The sequence below is a fragment of the Peromyscus eremicus genome, chromosome 4, assembly GCF_949786415.1.
Source record: "Peromyscus eremicus chromosome 4, PerEre_H2_v1, whole genome shotgun sequence".
In the NCBI taxonomy this organism is placed as follows: domain Eukaryota; kingdom Metazoa; phylum Chordata; class Mammalia; order Rodentia; family Cricetidae; genus Peromyscus; species Peromyscus eremicus.
The window spans coordinates 2,417,870-2,434,437 of NC_081419.1; the positions used below are offsets into that span (position 1 = coordinate 2,417,870).

At 54.2% G+C, this 16,568-nt stretch overlaps 1 protein-coding gene across 1 annotated transcript in view; it reads left to right on the forward strand.

The window, feature by feature from the left end:
• The first annotated feature begins 4,148 nt into the window (after positions 1-4,148).
• The window catches only part of Ralgds (ral guanine nucleotide dissociation stimulator), a 42,603-nt gene continuing 30,183 nt past the window's right edge, over positions 4,149-16,568 (forward strand). Inside the window, exon 1 of the mRNA XM_059259895.1 lies at positions 4,149-4,404. Within this exon, the coding sequence (XP_059115878.1) occupies positions 4,387-4,404 (18 nt within the window). The 5' untranslated portion in view covers positions 4,149-4,386. The remainder of the gene's footprint in view (positions 4,405-16,568) is intronic.

Genomic DNA, 16,568 nt, shown 5'->3' on the forward strand with positions numbered 1-16,568 from the left:
ATAAGAGTTGCTGTGTCAGGGCTGGAGAGATGGCTCAGAAGTTAAGAGCACTGTCTGCTCTTCCAGAGGCCCTGAATTCAATTCCCAGCAACCACATGGTGGCTCACAACCATCTGTAATGGGGTCTGGTGCTCTCTTTTTTTTAAGATTTATTTATTATGTATACAGTGTTCTGCCTGCATGTATCCCTGCAGGCCAGAAGAGGGCATCAGATCCCATTATAGATGGTTGTGAGCCGCCATGTGGTTGCTGGGAATTGAACTCAGGTCCTCTGGAAGAGCAGCCAGTGCTCTTAACCTCTGAGCCATCTCTCCTGCCCCAATAAATGATCTTTAATTTAAAAAAAAAAAAAAGAATTGCTGTGGTCATGGTGTGTCTAACCTAACCAAGACACTGGCCTTCTCATGGCTTGCTCATCCTACTTTCTTATAGAACTCAGGACCACCAGCCCAGGAATGGCCCAACTCACAATGGGCTGAGCCCTCCCCCATTAATCACTGATTAAGAAAATGCCTTACAGGCTTGCCTACAACCAAATCTTATGAAGGCATTTTCTTAATTGAGGTTCCTTCCTCTTAGGTGACTGTGTCAAGTTGGCATAAAACTATCTAGCACACCATGTTTTGCTTTGTTTTAAACAACAACAACAACCAAGAAAAAGCGGGCCCATTTCCTGTGACTGGTGAGGCCATTTCATTAAACCAATAACATTTCTGACTGAATTCTAAATACTTAGCCGTATACCCAAAGATAAGTGTGGCTCTCACCCCTCACCAAGGCAGCTTCTTTCTGCAGCAGATGAAAAGCACCACAGAAAACCACAGCTGGTCAAAATGCAGAGAACTGATCACGGGGTGCCCAGCCCCAGTTGATACATCTAAAACACAGCCTCTCCATCTAAGGCTCAGGGAGCATCACAAAGAGAGCATGGAAAGCCTGGGAGAGCCAGAAGACCAGAACAGCACATGGGGCGGGGGGAGAATGTCTGCTTCGAGAGAGTGTCTTTTCTGTTTGACAAGGAAGCAGCACCCAGAAAAATCACAACAATATTGTTGTCTAGACGAGACCTAAAAAATACCACCACCTATTGGCATGCCAACAGGGATGAGGAATTCTCACAGGCTTCACCCCTAGAAAGAGAACTACAGGTGATTGACAGTTGCTGGGGGAGGGCAAACCAGTCTTCTTCATGGACAAACTCCTTGATAAGGCAGCCAGTCTGAGAGATTAGCCCTAAAACACCTATGAGCAATAGTAAATGAACTCAGCAGACTATTTATAAACTGTGTGTAACAATTATAATGAAAGAATAAGCCATGGCTTTGAGGAGTGGGACAGACATGTGAAGGATGAGAGGAAGAAGAGGGAGGGAGAAAATGATGTAAATACAGCGCTCATACGAAATTCCCAAAAAAGCAAAATTTAAAAGGCCAGGTGTGGTTAAACACATTTATAATCTAGCACAGGGAAGCTGGAGACAGTCTCTACTCTGGAACCCACTGGCCATTCAGCCTAGCCTAATTGGCAAGCTGCAAGCCAATACAAGAAACTGTCTTTAAAAAGGTGGATAGTAGCTGGGTATGGCGGAGCACACCTTTAATCCCAGCTATCAAGAGGCAGAGGCAGGTAGATCTCTATGAGTTCGAAGCCAGCCTGGTCTACAGAGAGAGTTCCAGAACAGCCAGGGCTGTTACACAGAGAAACACTCTGGAAAAACTAAAGTGGGGTGGAGGAAGTTGGATAGTGCCCAAGGAACAACACCTGAGGTTGTCCTGTGAACTCCCTTTCACCCTTCCCAAACAGACAAAATGACAAATGCTTACAAAGTTCAACCGCAGAGCCCCTGCTCCAGGTTCAAACACTCTGTCCCTTCGTGGCCAGCAGCATCCATCATCATGGCTGAGCTTATAGGACCCGGTCACCTGACTCTGCTCATGCTGCTCCCAGGCCAGGCCTGCTAGTGGACAATTTCCTGGGAATTGTTCCTGATGGCACATCTTCCTGGAATCCTGCCTTGATTTCTGCTACTCTCCAGAGTGGGTGCTTTTTCTGCTTCCCCATGATTTGTCACCATGCAGCATCATTTGCAGGCTTTTATGTCCCTTCCCAAGCACTGTCCCCCTAGGCAGTGAGCTCCAAGACATCAGCTGAGCTTCCCCTGGTACCTGATATCCAGCACTCCACGGTCTGAGTGAGATGAGAGGCAGCAGAATAAAAACCAGTTTAGGAGTTTGTTTTAGGACCCGTGCAGTGTTGGGCAGGTCACCCACCTCTCAGAACCCCGTCAAATGGGGTGAGGGCTAGGAGACTTTCGGCATGTGCCCTTCTTGGACTTTGACTGGGCCATCCAGGCAGTAGACTGCACTTTGGAGGAAGCTTATATCTCCATGAGCAATGAGGCAGGTGCTTGGGATCCACGCTGGGGTAACAGTGCCCATTCAACCCCTCCAGCCATCTTCTCCAGGATGCCTTGGTTCTGAGGAGACTGGACAGGGTTCCTGGTTCCTGGACAAGGCTCTGGACCTCTAGCCTGCAGTAACCCTCAACTGCTTGCCTGAAATCACCAGGCACTCCAAGCCCTAGCTCCTCAGAGTCCCCATCACATCTCTGTGGTTGCTATACAACATGGCTTTGGGGGTCTGTTGACCTTGGTTCAAAACCATAGTTGGACTTCACTATAACCTGTGATAGGTAGGGTCATGGGTGACTTCTGAAAGGCTTTTTCTTTCATTGAAAGTTGGTTAGTGGGCTGGAGTGATGGCTCAGAGGTTGAGATCACTGGCTGCTGTTCCAGAGGAGCCAGGGTCAATTCCCAGCACCCACTTGGCCGCTCGCTACTGCCTGTAATTCCAGTTCTGGGGACCAGACACCCTCTTCTGGCTTCCTTGAGTACTGCATGCACAGTGGGAAATGTATCACACACATAAAAAATAGTAAAATAAATTTTAAAAGAAAGTGGATTAGTGATTGCCCCTGTAAGTGTGTTTTAAAATAAACAGGGAAATGGAGGGCCTCCAAAGGCTCACACAGAAGATACTCTGGCTGGGGAGAGCCCAACACAGGATGGAGCGATGAATGATGCTTCTAAGTCTCCCAGGCACAGTTGGATGTGGTCACCAAGGCTGATTAGCTGTGAATGTTGGTGCTACTGCTCATTATAAATGAGGCTTTTTGTTTGTTTAAATATTTTATTTATCTCTTTTGAGACAGTGTCTCACTCTGTAGCTCTGGCTGGCATGAAATTCTCTATGTAGACTATGATGGCCTCCAACTCAGAGAGATCTGCCTGCTTCTACCTCCCAGAGCTGGAATTTAAGGTGTACACGCCCACATCCAGCAAGGTTTCTTCTTATTTAGGTGTCTGTGTGAATGTATGCTGGTGCCTATGGAGGCCAGAAGAGTGTTAGAGCCCCAGCACGGGTCCTGGAAACTGAACTCGGATTCTCTGAAAGAGCAGCAAGTGTTCTTAACAGCTGAACCATCTCTCCAACTCCTAAAATGAGGCTTAATCCTGATTGCCCAAGGGCTCCTCAGTAGCAATGACTCCCCACACCCCAACACCTGCTTACCCCCAGATACAAGGACCTCGTTTCAGGCTCTCTCCTAACCCTCGCACAAGCGAGGGACAACCTGGATCTCTTTGTGACATGGAAGGGAAGGGATAGGAAAGATGGAGGTCCGGGGAGGGACCTGATCTTCTGGCTAGTCTCAGAGTGTTATTTGACACCAGCCGTGCACCAAGCTGAGTCCTGCAGGTGGCGTAGGGATACCTGGGTGACAAAGTGTCCAGGCTCTCCATGTCCACCCAGCCTCAGCACCCGTGACGGTGATTCTAAACCCTGCCGGGATGTGAGGACTGCGTAGACGACTGGGCTGAGGGACACAAGAGACCAGTCCAGCGGAGCACACCGTGCGCGGCGCGTGCGCGCGGCGAGGCGGGGTCACGTGCGCGCGCCGGCCGGCACCGCGCGCGCGCCTGACCGACCTCCCTGCGTCCTGGTCCATTCGCGTGCGCCCCGCGGGAAGGCAGGCCGAGCGCGTCCCCGTGCTCGCGCGCCGTGGCCCGCCCCTCGCACCTGCGGGCGGGCTGGGCGGGGCCGGGGCGGGGTCGCGCTGTCCCCGCCCACCCGTCCCGAGCCCCGGGAGCTCCGGCGGAACCGAGCAGCGAGGCCTCAACGGCCGGGAGCGCGGCGAGGCGAGGAGCGGCGCAGACAATGGGAGCGGCATTGGCGAGGGCCACGGAGCCCCGGGCCTGGCGGGGACCGGAGGCCGCGCCATGAGCTCCGCAGCCGGACGCCCCGCTGCGCCGCGCGCGGGCCGAGGCGAGCGGCCTCTGCGAGCCCTGGGCCGCGCCCTGGGACTGGCGATGAGCTGCCGAGGCTGAGGATGATGGTAGATTGCCAGGTGAGTCGGCGTGGGGCCCTGCAGCCGTGGGTGTGAACGAGGCCCGCGCACACCCGGAGAGAAAGCGAGGCCGCGTCCACGCAGAGCGTGCATTTACGCTGTTCCGCGTCCAACCTGTCTTAGTACAATCGGGAAACTGAGGTCTGGAAAGAGGCACGCCAGGTGGGCGGAGACCAGCGGAGAAGGGAAGGCTTCCGGCCTCTTGGGTCAGGGCTCAGCCGCAGCGTGGGGTTTGCTTTGGGAATGAGTCTCCTGAGGTCCTGGGGAACACTGGCCACCCCCTCCATGTGGAGCCCACCCAGGCACGAGCGCACACCCCTACTCACTCTAGAAAGATCCTACAGACTTCCTAGGTTTCAGAGGAGGGCGGGACAGTGAAGAGGTGGTGAGATGGGGAGAAGGAAGAGGCAGGAGGCAGCTATGTCTTGGGGCTGAGGCGTCCAGTCTCCTAGCAACATTGGGGGTGCCCATTGTACGGGAGGCGCTGGTGGACAGAACGATGCTAGGATTCCCAGGGTCTGCTTGACAGAGGCCATGTTCAGTCCCGCCTGTAGGGCAGGGCGGAGGTCCTTAGTGTAGAGGGGGCTGCAGAGAAGATCTCAGTTTCCTCCTTTGCAGATCGGGGTGTTTGGTTTTTGTGATTCCCCCAGGACCCCACGGGCTTGTGGACTGTCTGTCTGTTGGCTTTGGCTTTCCTTCGGTGACCCATTACCCATAAAGGTTCTAGGAAAATGTCTTCCCCCTGGTGGACCTGCTGAGCCGAGAACCAGCAGCCTGAGGGTTTGAGTGACTTAAAGGCCCGAGTCATGCAGAGGGCGGCAAAAATCTAGACCATTCCTCCAGGGTCCAGGGACAAGACCACACTCGTTGGAGTACGTGGTCCTTATTTGAAATTGGGGTCAAGTTATTGCTTAGATTGAAAGAGGAGGCCTCCTGACTGAGCCAGAGCCATCAGAGGGAAAGAGGGGCAAAGTGAGGCTTCTGAGGTCTTTGTGGTAACTCCTGGAACCTACAGGTCCTGTTCCTTCGCCCCGCTGGGGCCTGGGAGACCTGCTACCTTGACAACGTGCAAACAAAAGGTTGTGTTTTGTTTTCTGGGTTTCTTGCCTGGGGCTGTAGTGCTGGTACTGGCCACCAGGCGGCAGCAGTGTCCGTGTCCTCAATGGAGTGACAGGAGCTTGGGGACGGGGTTCCCAGTCATGCTGTGTGTGTTGTCTGTTCCACCCTTCCAGGCCTCCCATCACTAGCACCCCTGTCCTCAGGGTGAGCTGAGGGGAAAGGCTCCAGCTTCCCCTGGTCTTTTCACTTAGTGCCTTGCATGCCTGAACTCCGACTGGTGCTTGCCTTGCTCCTGGGTGTGGCTCCAAGAGCAATGGCTGTAGGCCCTGCCCCCTGGGAACTCCTAAGTATGTAGGAGGAGAAGCAGAGGTTCTGCTCATCCTCCACGGTGTGACAGCCTGCCCCTAACTCACAGCTAACAGCTCCCAGACCTTGGTAGTAGTAATCCCTCCGGGTTTTAGGTTACTGGACCCAGGCTGGTTCAGCTGGGAAAAGCCACCTCCGAGCTCATTCTAATGTGATTGGCAAGATGCCGTAGGGCCTTGGGCCTGGGTTCTGTGTTGGCCATGAGAGCCCTCTGTGGGCTCTTTGCCATGTGGGCCTGCCTTTCCAGTAGGACAGCCCATAACATCAGAACCCGCTTCCTCGGAGTCCAGCAGGGAAGATGGAGGACCAGGAGGAAGCACAAGAGAAAGCCAGTGAGTCAGAAGTCACGTTCTAAAGAGAATATTGGTAGTGACCTTGCAGTTGCAGTATTTGTTGATTAGAGGTCTACCTGATATGTAGGTGGAGCAGAAGACCTAACATGCAAGCCACTGGGAGGTTTATGCCAGAGTGGCATTATCTTATTTTGCTTACTTGCCAACCACCCAGTGTATAGACTAGGAAATGAGCCTGTCCTTAGAACCCTGCCCCAGAACCAGGCTTGTTTGGGTTTGTATTCCTTGGCATTTCCCATCCCCACCCATACTTCTTCTACCTCTTCAGTCTGTGCTTTAGTCACAGATGGCATCAACCCCCAAGTGTCACGGGTGTCATCTTACCTGTATACAGTCAAGCTGATGCCAGAATGAGCCCCCGCTGCTCACAGAGGGACTAGAGAGGCCCTGGGAGTCACAATGGCTACCCCAGGAAAACACAGGGGTGACCCACATGGCCCTAAACCTCTTGAGCTTCAAGGACTAGGCATATGGAAACACAGAGGTTGATTGGCCCAGCGTCCAGGGTGGCTGTGAGCAGCAGGAAGCTCCTACCTTCACCTGCCATTGCTTTCCTGTTTCCCATCACCCCCTGCCCCCAACACACACACACACACACACACACACACACACACACACACACACTGCTGTCACTTGATTTTCTTTTTCTAATTTTCATGTATGTGTGTTATGCATATATGTGGATGCATGTATTTTATTTGTTTGATTTTGGCGAGGGGTTTTGTTTGTTTGGTTTTGAGACAGTGTCTCTCTACATAGCCATGACTGTCCCGGAACTCACTATGTAGACCCCAGGCTGGTCTCGAACTCAGAGATTTTCCTTCTGAGTGCTGGGATTAAAGGTGTACGCCAATACACGTGTGTTTGCATGTGTGTAGATTTATTTCTTATGTATATAGTATTCTGTCTGCATGTATGCCTGCGTGTATTCCTGCAGGCCAGAAGAGGGTGCCAGATCTCATTTCATATGGTTGTAAGGTTGCTGGGAATTGAACTCAGGACCTCTGGAAGAGCAGTCGGTGCTCTTAACTGCTGAGCCATCTCTCCAGCCCCCGGGTGCTGTTTTCACTGAGGCAGGGTCTCAGTTACTATGGCTGGTCTTGCTAGCCAGCTTGCTCTGGAGATGCCATCTCCACCTAGATTTATATAGACAGGTAGCCACGTCCTTTAGCATTTGCCTGGGTCCTGGAGATCCAAACCCCGTCCAGTACTCTAACCTCTGAGCCATGACCCCAGCTTCTGACTTCTGTGGACGTCTGGACTTGAAGTATCAGAGGCGGAGATGCATTCATCCATTTGACCTCTCACAGGCCAGGCCACACCAGAGAAGACAGGAAGAGTAGTGCAGCAGACTGTCCTGGGAGCCGTCCCGAAGGCAGGTGGTGTAGAGGGTAGGTGTGACAGTGACGAGAAGAGTGACAGGCCTGGTATGTTGTCTTAGTGTCCTGCAGCTGCTCCGGCAAGATGCCATATACTGGATGACCCTGCACAACAGAAACCTGATCTCATCATGGGTCTAGAGGCCAGAAGCTTAAAATCAAGGCATCCGCACCACAGAGTCTTCTCCTAAGGCTCCAGGGGCCCTTCTTGCCTCTTCAGCTTCTGGCATGGCTATGGTCCTTAGCTTTAGATCCTCCTAAACATGTCACTCCAAACTCTCTGCCTCCACAAGGCTGCCTCTGTGTATCTCTGTCTAGTGGTCTCCATTACTGGAAGGATATTGGGTTAGGATGGGCCCCAACCCTTCCCAGTCTAGCCTGATGTTGACTGTATCTACAGGACCCCCGGTCCTTTGGAAGGACAGAGCTTACCCTGTGATGAGGGCAGGAAGGCTTGAGGCACGAGGCTTGGAGGCTACCAATGGTAGCACCAGCAGGCGGCGCTGTGACTTCTGGTCTCCAGAAGTGCAGCACTTCCATCCGGCATTGTGTTGAGCTGCATTGCACGGCCCTGAGTTTCCACAAAGGGCTCACCTGGTTGCCAGGAGACAAAGGCAAACTATAAAAAGGTCAGGAGTCATTGGTGACACACACACGGAAGGGACCCAGAATCAACCAGACAGGCAGCAGTGTGTTTCTGGTAACTGTTGAGGAGGACACCTGAGCTCACCCACACACACACACAAACACACACACCTTCGGGCCAGGACTTTGCTCCCTTCTTCACCAGTAAGTTACCCTGGCCTACCTGTGGTTTCCAGACAACTCTCCTGTTACCACAGACCACAAGACCCGGGTCCAGAAGGCTTCAGAAAGTAGCCTTAGGGAAAGGTGGGCTGCCTGTGCAGTGCGTGACTGGAAGGGACCTTGCCGCAGCAATTTTACTGTCCCACAGGAGGCATGGCTACCTAGCGTGCCCTGCTGCCCCTGGCAGGTTACAGCGCAGCCTTCTCAAATGCCCTTTGGTATGCAGGGTGGTTAAGACATGTGAAATGGGCTCCAGTAGACAGGTGAGGTAGGGCAGAATATCTGGAGTGGAGGCCATTTCTCACTGTCACCCTTCTTTGCCAGCTCCCCCGTATAAATGCTACTGGGTACAGTCTTAGCCCTGAGCTCATAGTAAGTGGTCCACTGACCCAGTCAGTTAACAAAGCAGTTAATGGAGAACTGTGTGCGTGTGGCCTCAGGTGGAGAGCGCCTCACAGGAATCACACAGGGCAGGAATATGGGGCCAACAGCTGGTCTGACGGGAGAGGGTATGACTGAGGCCTCAGTGCCTGGGCTCAGCTTCAGTTCTGTCATCCAAAAGTCTGGCGGGTGAGGAGCCCATGCCCGGAAGGAACTGCTCTGCAGGGGAGTGCTGGGAGTCCTGACAGCCCCTTACACCACTGGTGCCTTGACTCTGCACTGTAGCAGCTCTGAGTTCTCTGAGGGGAGGGGTTGACCGGATATGGGGACAATCCCCAGCTGGGTAATGGCAAGCCCCAGGTGGCACTCCTGTGCAGACAAGCCAGGGAGGGGTCAGGCGCCAGGGCCGGGGCCAAGAATGCCTTCCAATTACACTGGGCTTCCAGTGGTCAGAGCCCTGGCTAGGCGGGAAGGCCCTGAGGTGGTGATTAGCAGGAATGGAGATGTAAACAAACCTAAACACTTTTTTCATCCCTCTAACTCTAATGAGGGCCTCAACTCTGCTGTCTGTGTTTTGTTGGGGTCCTTGGGTTTCGAGCCTCAAAAGAATCCTCTCAGAGTATCACAGGGGCCCACTCCTGTAATCCCAGCTGAGGCAGGAGAATTGAGTTCAAAGAACGTCATCCTGAGGTACATTGTGAGACCCGTGCCTCAAAATAAATAAATACATAAACAAACAAACTCTGAGGAGTCTTTCCTTAGAGGTATGGATAGGTGGCTTCCTTGTAAGTGGGGTGGGTTTGGCGGAGCCTCCAGGTCCGTTTACAGGTAGCTAAGCCCGCCTGAGGAGGTAGAGATAGAGGATTGTGGCATTTCCCCTAAAAATGACAAGACCCAGAATAAGAGAGAGTTCCCATGGCAACCTAGCACAGTTGCTTGGCAACTGCAGTCCCCCAAAATACCTGCAGGAAGGCTCCCAGCTAGGGGCTTTCCCACAGCCTGTGTGTGGCCCTTAGTTCTGAATTTGCTTGGGTACCTCTCATGGTTGATCCACCCACACCCTCTGCACCGGACCTAGCAGCCCTCGCCCCCTGGATCCTTCCTGAGGGAAACCCCAAGTCTGCTCCCTCTGCCCATCACCCCAAGCTGCAGCTGCCAGGTTCAGGCCATCCCTTAGCAACAGAGGCCATTTCCTGGATACCTGAGTGACAGCTGGACAGTGGTAGAACGTCAGAAAATTTAGAATCAAAGGTACAGTTGTAGCCTAGTGCCAGCCATACAGGAAGGACACATACCCTGTAGCCCTGGATTCCCTGGACCTGGGGCTAGGTGGCACAGCAGGTGTGGCAAGGACCGAGAGCCCCCTGGAGCCCCTGGAATACAAGACTGTGATTCTGAACCAACTAACTATCCAGATGAGCCCAGCATATCCCTCCTTACTGATCGTTTCTCCATCTGTGCTTCATCAACTCCCTTGCCTGTGAGCTCATTCTGTACATAAACACTACCCTGTGAGTGATGTCACGTGCTGGGGACTTACATGGGAAGTTAGACGTTGGGCCCACGGCCTCCACTTGCCTGCGTCCATCTCAGCGGGCAGATTTCAGGGCTTCAGGTGAGGCTTTGGGTACACTGGCTGTGGAGCTGGACCCCAGGCTTGAATCCCAGCTAGAGGTGTAGTCCTGGATATCCTGAAATGATTGCTAAGCCAGTCTGGTTTTTTTTTTTTTTTTTTTTTTTGTGTGTGTGTGTGTGTGTGTGTGTGTGTGTGTGTGTATATATATATATTTTTTTTTTTTTTGAGAAAGGTGTGCCCATGTAGACCAGGCTGCCCTTGAACTCACAGAGATCTGCCTGCCTCAACCTCCTGACTGCTGGGACGAAAGGTGTGTGCCACCATCCATCACACCTATCTGTGTCCTCTCTCCTTCTCCTTCCCTTTCTGCAAGAAAATTCCTCCTCCCGCCTTCCCTGCAAGGGGGTGTATGTTCCCTTAGGTGCTGTGTTCCCTTGTGGAGCCCAACCCTGTGCTTGAAGGCTGCCCGAGGACATCAAAGGAGTGGAGGCCAGCATAGCTGGAAGAGAGGAGGCCTCTGGCCACCTGGGGTGCAGAGGGCTGGATGGGGCTGGATGCATAGGGTGGAATTTAGAATAACGTAGATAGGAGAAATGACCTCCAGACATGCTGGCTGGGTGTGGCAGCAGACAGTGAGATGGTGGTGACTCCTTGCCCCAGGAGGGAGCCAGACTTGCCCATTTTCCTACTGGATAACCTTGGGCTCTGTCCTCTGATCTGAGCTATGCTTGCCTGATGTGTCAGACCAGAGGATGTGCACCCCTCCAGAGTTGGGAGGCAACACTCGCTGTGTTCACATGAGGGGCAGAGGCAGGATTTGGGCAAGCCCTTGGTGGGGGGTTGACCAAGGGAGAAGCAAGAACAGGGTAAGCACTGACCAAGACTGTCCGTGTTCATGCTGTGCCAGCATGGAGGGAATGGAACCCAGAGCATGCAGCCCCAAACCACCTCTGCCTGGGCACCCTACTCTCTGCACAGCTCTGCCCCTTACAGAGGCTTCTCACTCTCCCAGGGCTAGGCGGGAGGAATGGGTCCCCTCCCTGCTCTTCCCCTCTACCTGGGATGGAACCTAGAGTCTGCTCTCCTGGAGAGGGCAGAGCCATTTCTCTTGAGTGCCACCTGCAGTCTCTTATTACCAAAGGAGATGGGGAGAGGTGGCCCTCACAGACACACCACGTCTCTAAGTGTGCAGGGGAGGTCATGGAGGCGTGGGGTCCTGCTCAGGTCCGCTTAGAAACGAGGCATGGGGGTGGGGGTGGGGGCGCTCTACCAGTCACCACACAAGCAGGCCTTCCAAAGGTGTGTCTGTCTCAGCACTGAAGACAGATGGCTACAGGGTTCTCCAGAAGTGACTGCCCTTGGAGCGGGCAACAGGCAGGGACACCTGCAGGCCCTGATTGACTCCACAAATTTTCCCACATGGACCTTGAGAAGTTGAGTCTATTGTCTGAGCCATTTGAGGTGGCCTTGTCATCATCCACCGCCTCCCCCAGGCCCGTTTCAGGCCTCTGAGCATCCATGCTCCAGGTTAGACTTTAAGAGCGAGGCAATGGTTCACCTGGCTTGAAGCCCTGAGGGCCAGAGAGCTGGCAGCTGGAGGCTGGAGGGAGCGTGTGGGCAGGTAGTCCAGTGGGAAGGGGCTAAGACTCAGTCTCAAAATCTTTGGGATTCTTGTGTGCTTCCCAGCAGCCAGGGCCAGGAAATCCTTTCACAGAGTGCTTGCTGCCCCTACTGTAGCTCCCAGCAGCCCTGCCAGGAACAGGTGCTGGGCACAGAAGCCAGATGTAGGGGCTGAGGGAGTGAGCCACCGGGTCCCCCTCTCTCCTGTGGGGAAGACGCTGTACCTCCCAGGCCCCTGGGCCTTCAAGATGGAGCAGCTGTGTCTTTGGCTGCCTTGTGGGGGATGTGGATCAGTGTGTGCTCTGTGTGCACGGGAGTGGCTGAGGAACATCTCCCTGCCTTCAGACGCCCAGGCCCACATTTGAGTAAATACAGGCCCTTGTCATTGTTCTCAGCTGGTGTGTGTGTCCCCAGACATGACAGAACTCCAGGTGGCCGAGCCAGTATGGATGTAAAGGGACAGGTGTATACGTGGGGGGCCAGTGCTGAAGGGGGAGAAGGAGAATACTTGATCACATCCCAGCTGTGGGGTGTGGATGTGGGCCTTTGCCCTCCGTTGCCCAGTGTCCAGTGTCCATTTTCTGATCTGTCCATATGTTGGTAATCATTCCTAGATACCCGGCATTTTAGAGGCTAGAAAATGCCCCGCATAGTGCCGTGCATGCATAGTCATTCTTTTGCCAGATGGGGGCGTGGAGACCCAGGCAGCCCCTGGCAGGCCCCAGCAGGAGGGGGTGCCTGGCCCTTTGCTGTTCCCTTGTTAGGTTCCCAGCTATGAACAAATGGAAGCAGAACATCTGAGAGTCTTGTCTTTGGGAAAAGCACCAATGCAGGAACAGAGTCGAAGTGTTGGCCGAGAGCCAGCAGGTAGCTGGAGGGTAGGACAAGGCAGTGTCACCCGCCCCCAGGCTCGGGGAACTGCCTTGCTGGCAAAGTTCTGTGGGAAAGAGGGCAGTGGGCACTAGCCCTGCCATCTCCCGGCAGCCAGCGGGAGTCTTGAGCCCTCTTCAGGCCAGGGCAACTCGGGAGGTCCTTCTGAAAGTGCTTCCCAGCCCTGGGCTTCAGGCTGGTGGCAGCTCTGGGCACGCAGTGTCCCTGGCACAGCAAACAGTCCCCTGCACCACAAGGGCCCGTTTGTCCTGACTCCTGTGGTTCCTGAGCCCTGTATAACCATGGCCTGCTGGGCACAAGGGCCTAGCTGTGGGCTCCCTCATCTATTGCCTCTTCAGGCTCTCTAACTATCCCTTGGTGCGGGCTTCTCTGCTCAGGCCAAGCTGCACCAGAACAACCTCTACTTAGCCAGTGGCCAGAGACCCACTCCCCAAAACTGTTTCTGGCCAGCCAGGAAGGAGGAAGACCCGGCACTGAACCAGAGCTGACTTGGCATCCCAGGGCAGGCTGATTTCTGGGAAGCGCCCTGCTCTTGTTCTAAGGAAAAGTGTGCCTACTTCCCAGAAAGCCTGGCTGCTGCCTCCTCTCCCTTCCTCTGCTGGCCCACAGCAGCCTCAGCGTTGTGCCTCACTCTCCTCTGGGGCAAGATAACACCTCCATGGGAGTAGGTGGGCAGACAGCGTGCCCTCCCTCCTCCATGAAGCCTTCCTGATCCTGAGGAGTTCCGAATAGCCAGGAACTTGAAAGCCCAGGAGCCATCAGATCACATGTTCATGCAGGTACTCATGCTTCAGTGCCGTGCCGGGAGATGCCAGGAGCCCTGCCGGGTGCCGTGCCGGGGACCAGAGCCCCAGCTCCCATCCCTTCCAGTTCTGGGAGCAGGGGAGGCTGCAGGTGTGCATCCCTTTACCTGCTGCCGACACTTATGGGAAGTCTCCACCTTCACGCACACTCTAGCTGTGGGTATAGATGAGAGGTAGGACACTGGTAGCTGCCGTGCCCATGAAGCGTAGGGCTCCCTGGCTGGTTCAGAATTGCAGTGACTTCCTCTGTCCCCACCCCATTCTGCTGCTGTTGTTTGTCTGTCTGTTTCCCTATAACATTCTTTCTTTTAAACATGTATTTTGCCCATAATGCCCTAGGGTTGCAGGGGCAGAGGTGGATTTGGGGGAGAATTGTGAATTTGTTTTTGTTTTAAAACAGGGTCTCGTATAGCCCAGGCTGGCCTCCAACTCCATATGTAGCCAGAGATGCCCTTGAATTCCTGATTCTCCTGTCCTCCAAGTGCTAGGATGATAGGCGTACACCACCCTATCCAGTTTATGCTTTGCTGGGGATCGAACCCGGGGCCATATGCTTGCCAGGCAGCACTCCACCAACCGAGCCATGTCCCCCAGCTCCTAAGCAGGGTTTATGTCTGTTCCGTTGTTGGCTTATCACCAGCTCTTGAACAGGCACCCAGCAGGTGCCAGGAGACGTCATGAGGCTGATGTGGGTAAGCTGCTGTGTGGCCCAGGGCCTCTGTGATCTCAGATGGCCAGACCTCGCCACAGATCCTGCTGCCTTCCTAGTTAGGGAGAGAAACTGAAGAGGTTTAGAAACTGTGGCATTTGTCACCAAAGCCACGTTCAGGTCACGTTTTTGCAATGTAGATGTCATAGCTCTGAATTAGCAAAAATGCCTGGTTCTTCCCAGGGAGGACCAACCCTGGGCAGCTTTGGGGCACCATTTTTCTGAACAAGTGGCCCATGTGAGGCCCTGTCCTGTTTCCATTGAGTATTCCTTTTGTACATACACCGTGTTTGAGGCAGAGATTAGCTCTTTTTGTGGGCCAAGACCAACAAGGAAAAGAGACCTAACAGCTATCTATCATCAGGTGGTTTGGAATTTTGTCCTGACCTCAGTTCAAAGCTGCCACTCGGATCTTTCCAATTGGACAGAGGCTACTTGACGGACATCCTGGGGGCAGGAGGCAGAGCTAGCTAGCTCTCTCTGCCATGGGGAGGAGCTTCAAACTCTTGGCAGTACTGAATCTTGCTTGGCCCAAAGCCAGTGGGAGTGGCCAGGGCAGGGCACAGATTCTCAGGCCCTCCCCTTCTTGGCAACCCACATGACTCAGTGGTCTGGTAGAAGGGCCAGCCAGTGGGCAGGCAGCCAGAGCAGGGGAGCCCTGCGGTGAGCCAGTCTCCCTAGGCTTTTCCCAGGTTTCCTATGCTGGTGTGGGCAGGTGTGGCCTGTGCTTGCTGTTACCCAGACCTTCCCAGTCAGAGCAGAAGGCAACACCCCATGGCTCTATGAAACTTCCTGTAAGTCACTTGGAGGCTCCGTGGCCCTTCAAACAACACGGGAGCCCCTGAGATGCTCACCCTGCCCACAGATGGCTCTTCGAGGACAAAGGCACCCTTGGCGTTTTAAGAAAGGAAGGGACTGTGGGAGGGAGCAGCTGGGAGCACCAGCCACAGCCGGCAGCAGCGTTGGATGACACTCTCTGCTGTGTGGCTGTGAGGGAGCCCTTCTGCCTGACACATTGTGGTGATTCAGTGGTGTCCGCACTGGGTGGTTTTTGTAAGTGAGGGCACCCTGAAATCACCGAACTGAACTGCTGCGGGAGTGTAAAAGATTTCTCCTTTGGACCTAACAGTTGTGACTCCGGGCTAGGCACCAATCAGGTTAGGGCTAATGGAAGTTAGAATCCCAACCCAGGCCTCATCCACATAACAGTCCACCCTCCCAGTGACACAGACCTGCAGCCTTACACCTGTCGTGGCCACCAGGCAGAACTATTTTGTGATCTTTAACTTGATTCAGAGTAGTGGGCAGTCCTGGGAACTGAGTGGGTCTGAGCTCCCCTGGGACTTAGTACTGATATGCTGTGTGACCTCAGGTAGATTGTTTGCCCTCTTAGGGCTTCCCTGTTCCCAGCTTTCCAGTGGAGATAATGACTGGGGTTCAAGTTGGGCCCAGGCTGGGTAGGAAATGTTTTGTGTTCACTGAGAAGTGCTAAAGGCAGGGCCTGACAGGGGACCGGGCCTTCAGATCTACCCCCATCTCCAAAACCTCTTGGGGTAAACATTGTGTTTGGGCTGCAGGGTGCGGATGTTGGTAGTGCCACTGTCTCAGGGCCTTTGGGTCAGCGCTGAGGGGTATAGGTACAACCCAAGGCCTATACTCTCCCTGGTCTCAGCAAAACCAGTGCAGCGTGAACCATAGGAACATGTGCTGAGTGACTTGTTGATGGGCCCAGTTCCTGGTGTGTGTGATGGAGGTGGTTGTGGGGGGTGGAGGAGCTGTCCCCACCTTCCCCCGCAGGACCCCGAGTGTCAGGTCCGTGGGCAGCAGGAAAGAAGAGGAGCAGAGCCAGGGCCCCAGTCAGCCTCCTGGACAGGATGTTGTACCGAGTAAACAGCTTTTGGAGGAGTCACCACTCAGCTGAGTCACAGCTCCTAGCGACAGCCACTATCTGTTTATAAACAATGGGCTGTCACCCTTCAGGGCCTGCCCCCAACTGTGAAGGGTAGGAAGACACCCCCCACCCCCCCACCCCCGCACGCGGTAGCATCCCCAGAAAATGGTAGCACTTGGGCCAAGCGACACCACAGGCTTATGTGAGTGGTCGTGTACCTCGTCCAGGGCCACTGGTGTGCAGAACAAAGCAGATGACACAGCTGTCCCTGGAGAGTGGGCATGAGCTGCCTGCACGTGCAGGCAGGGGTGGTGCGCTGTCCCTGTGGC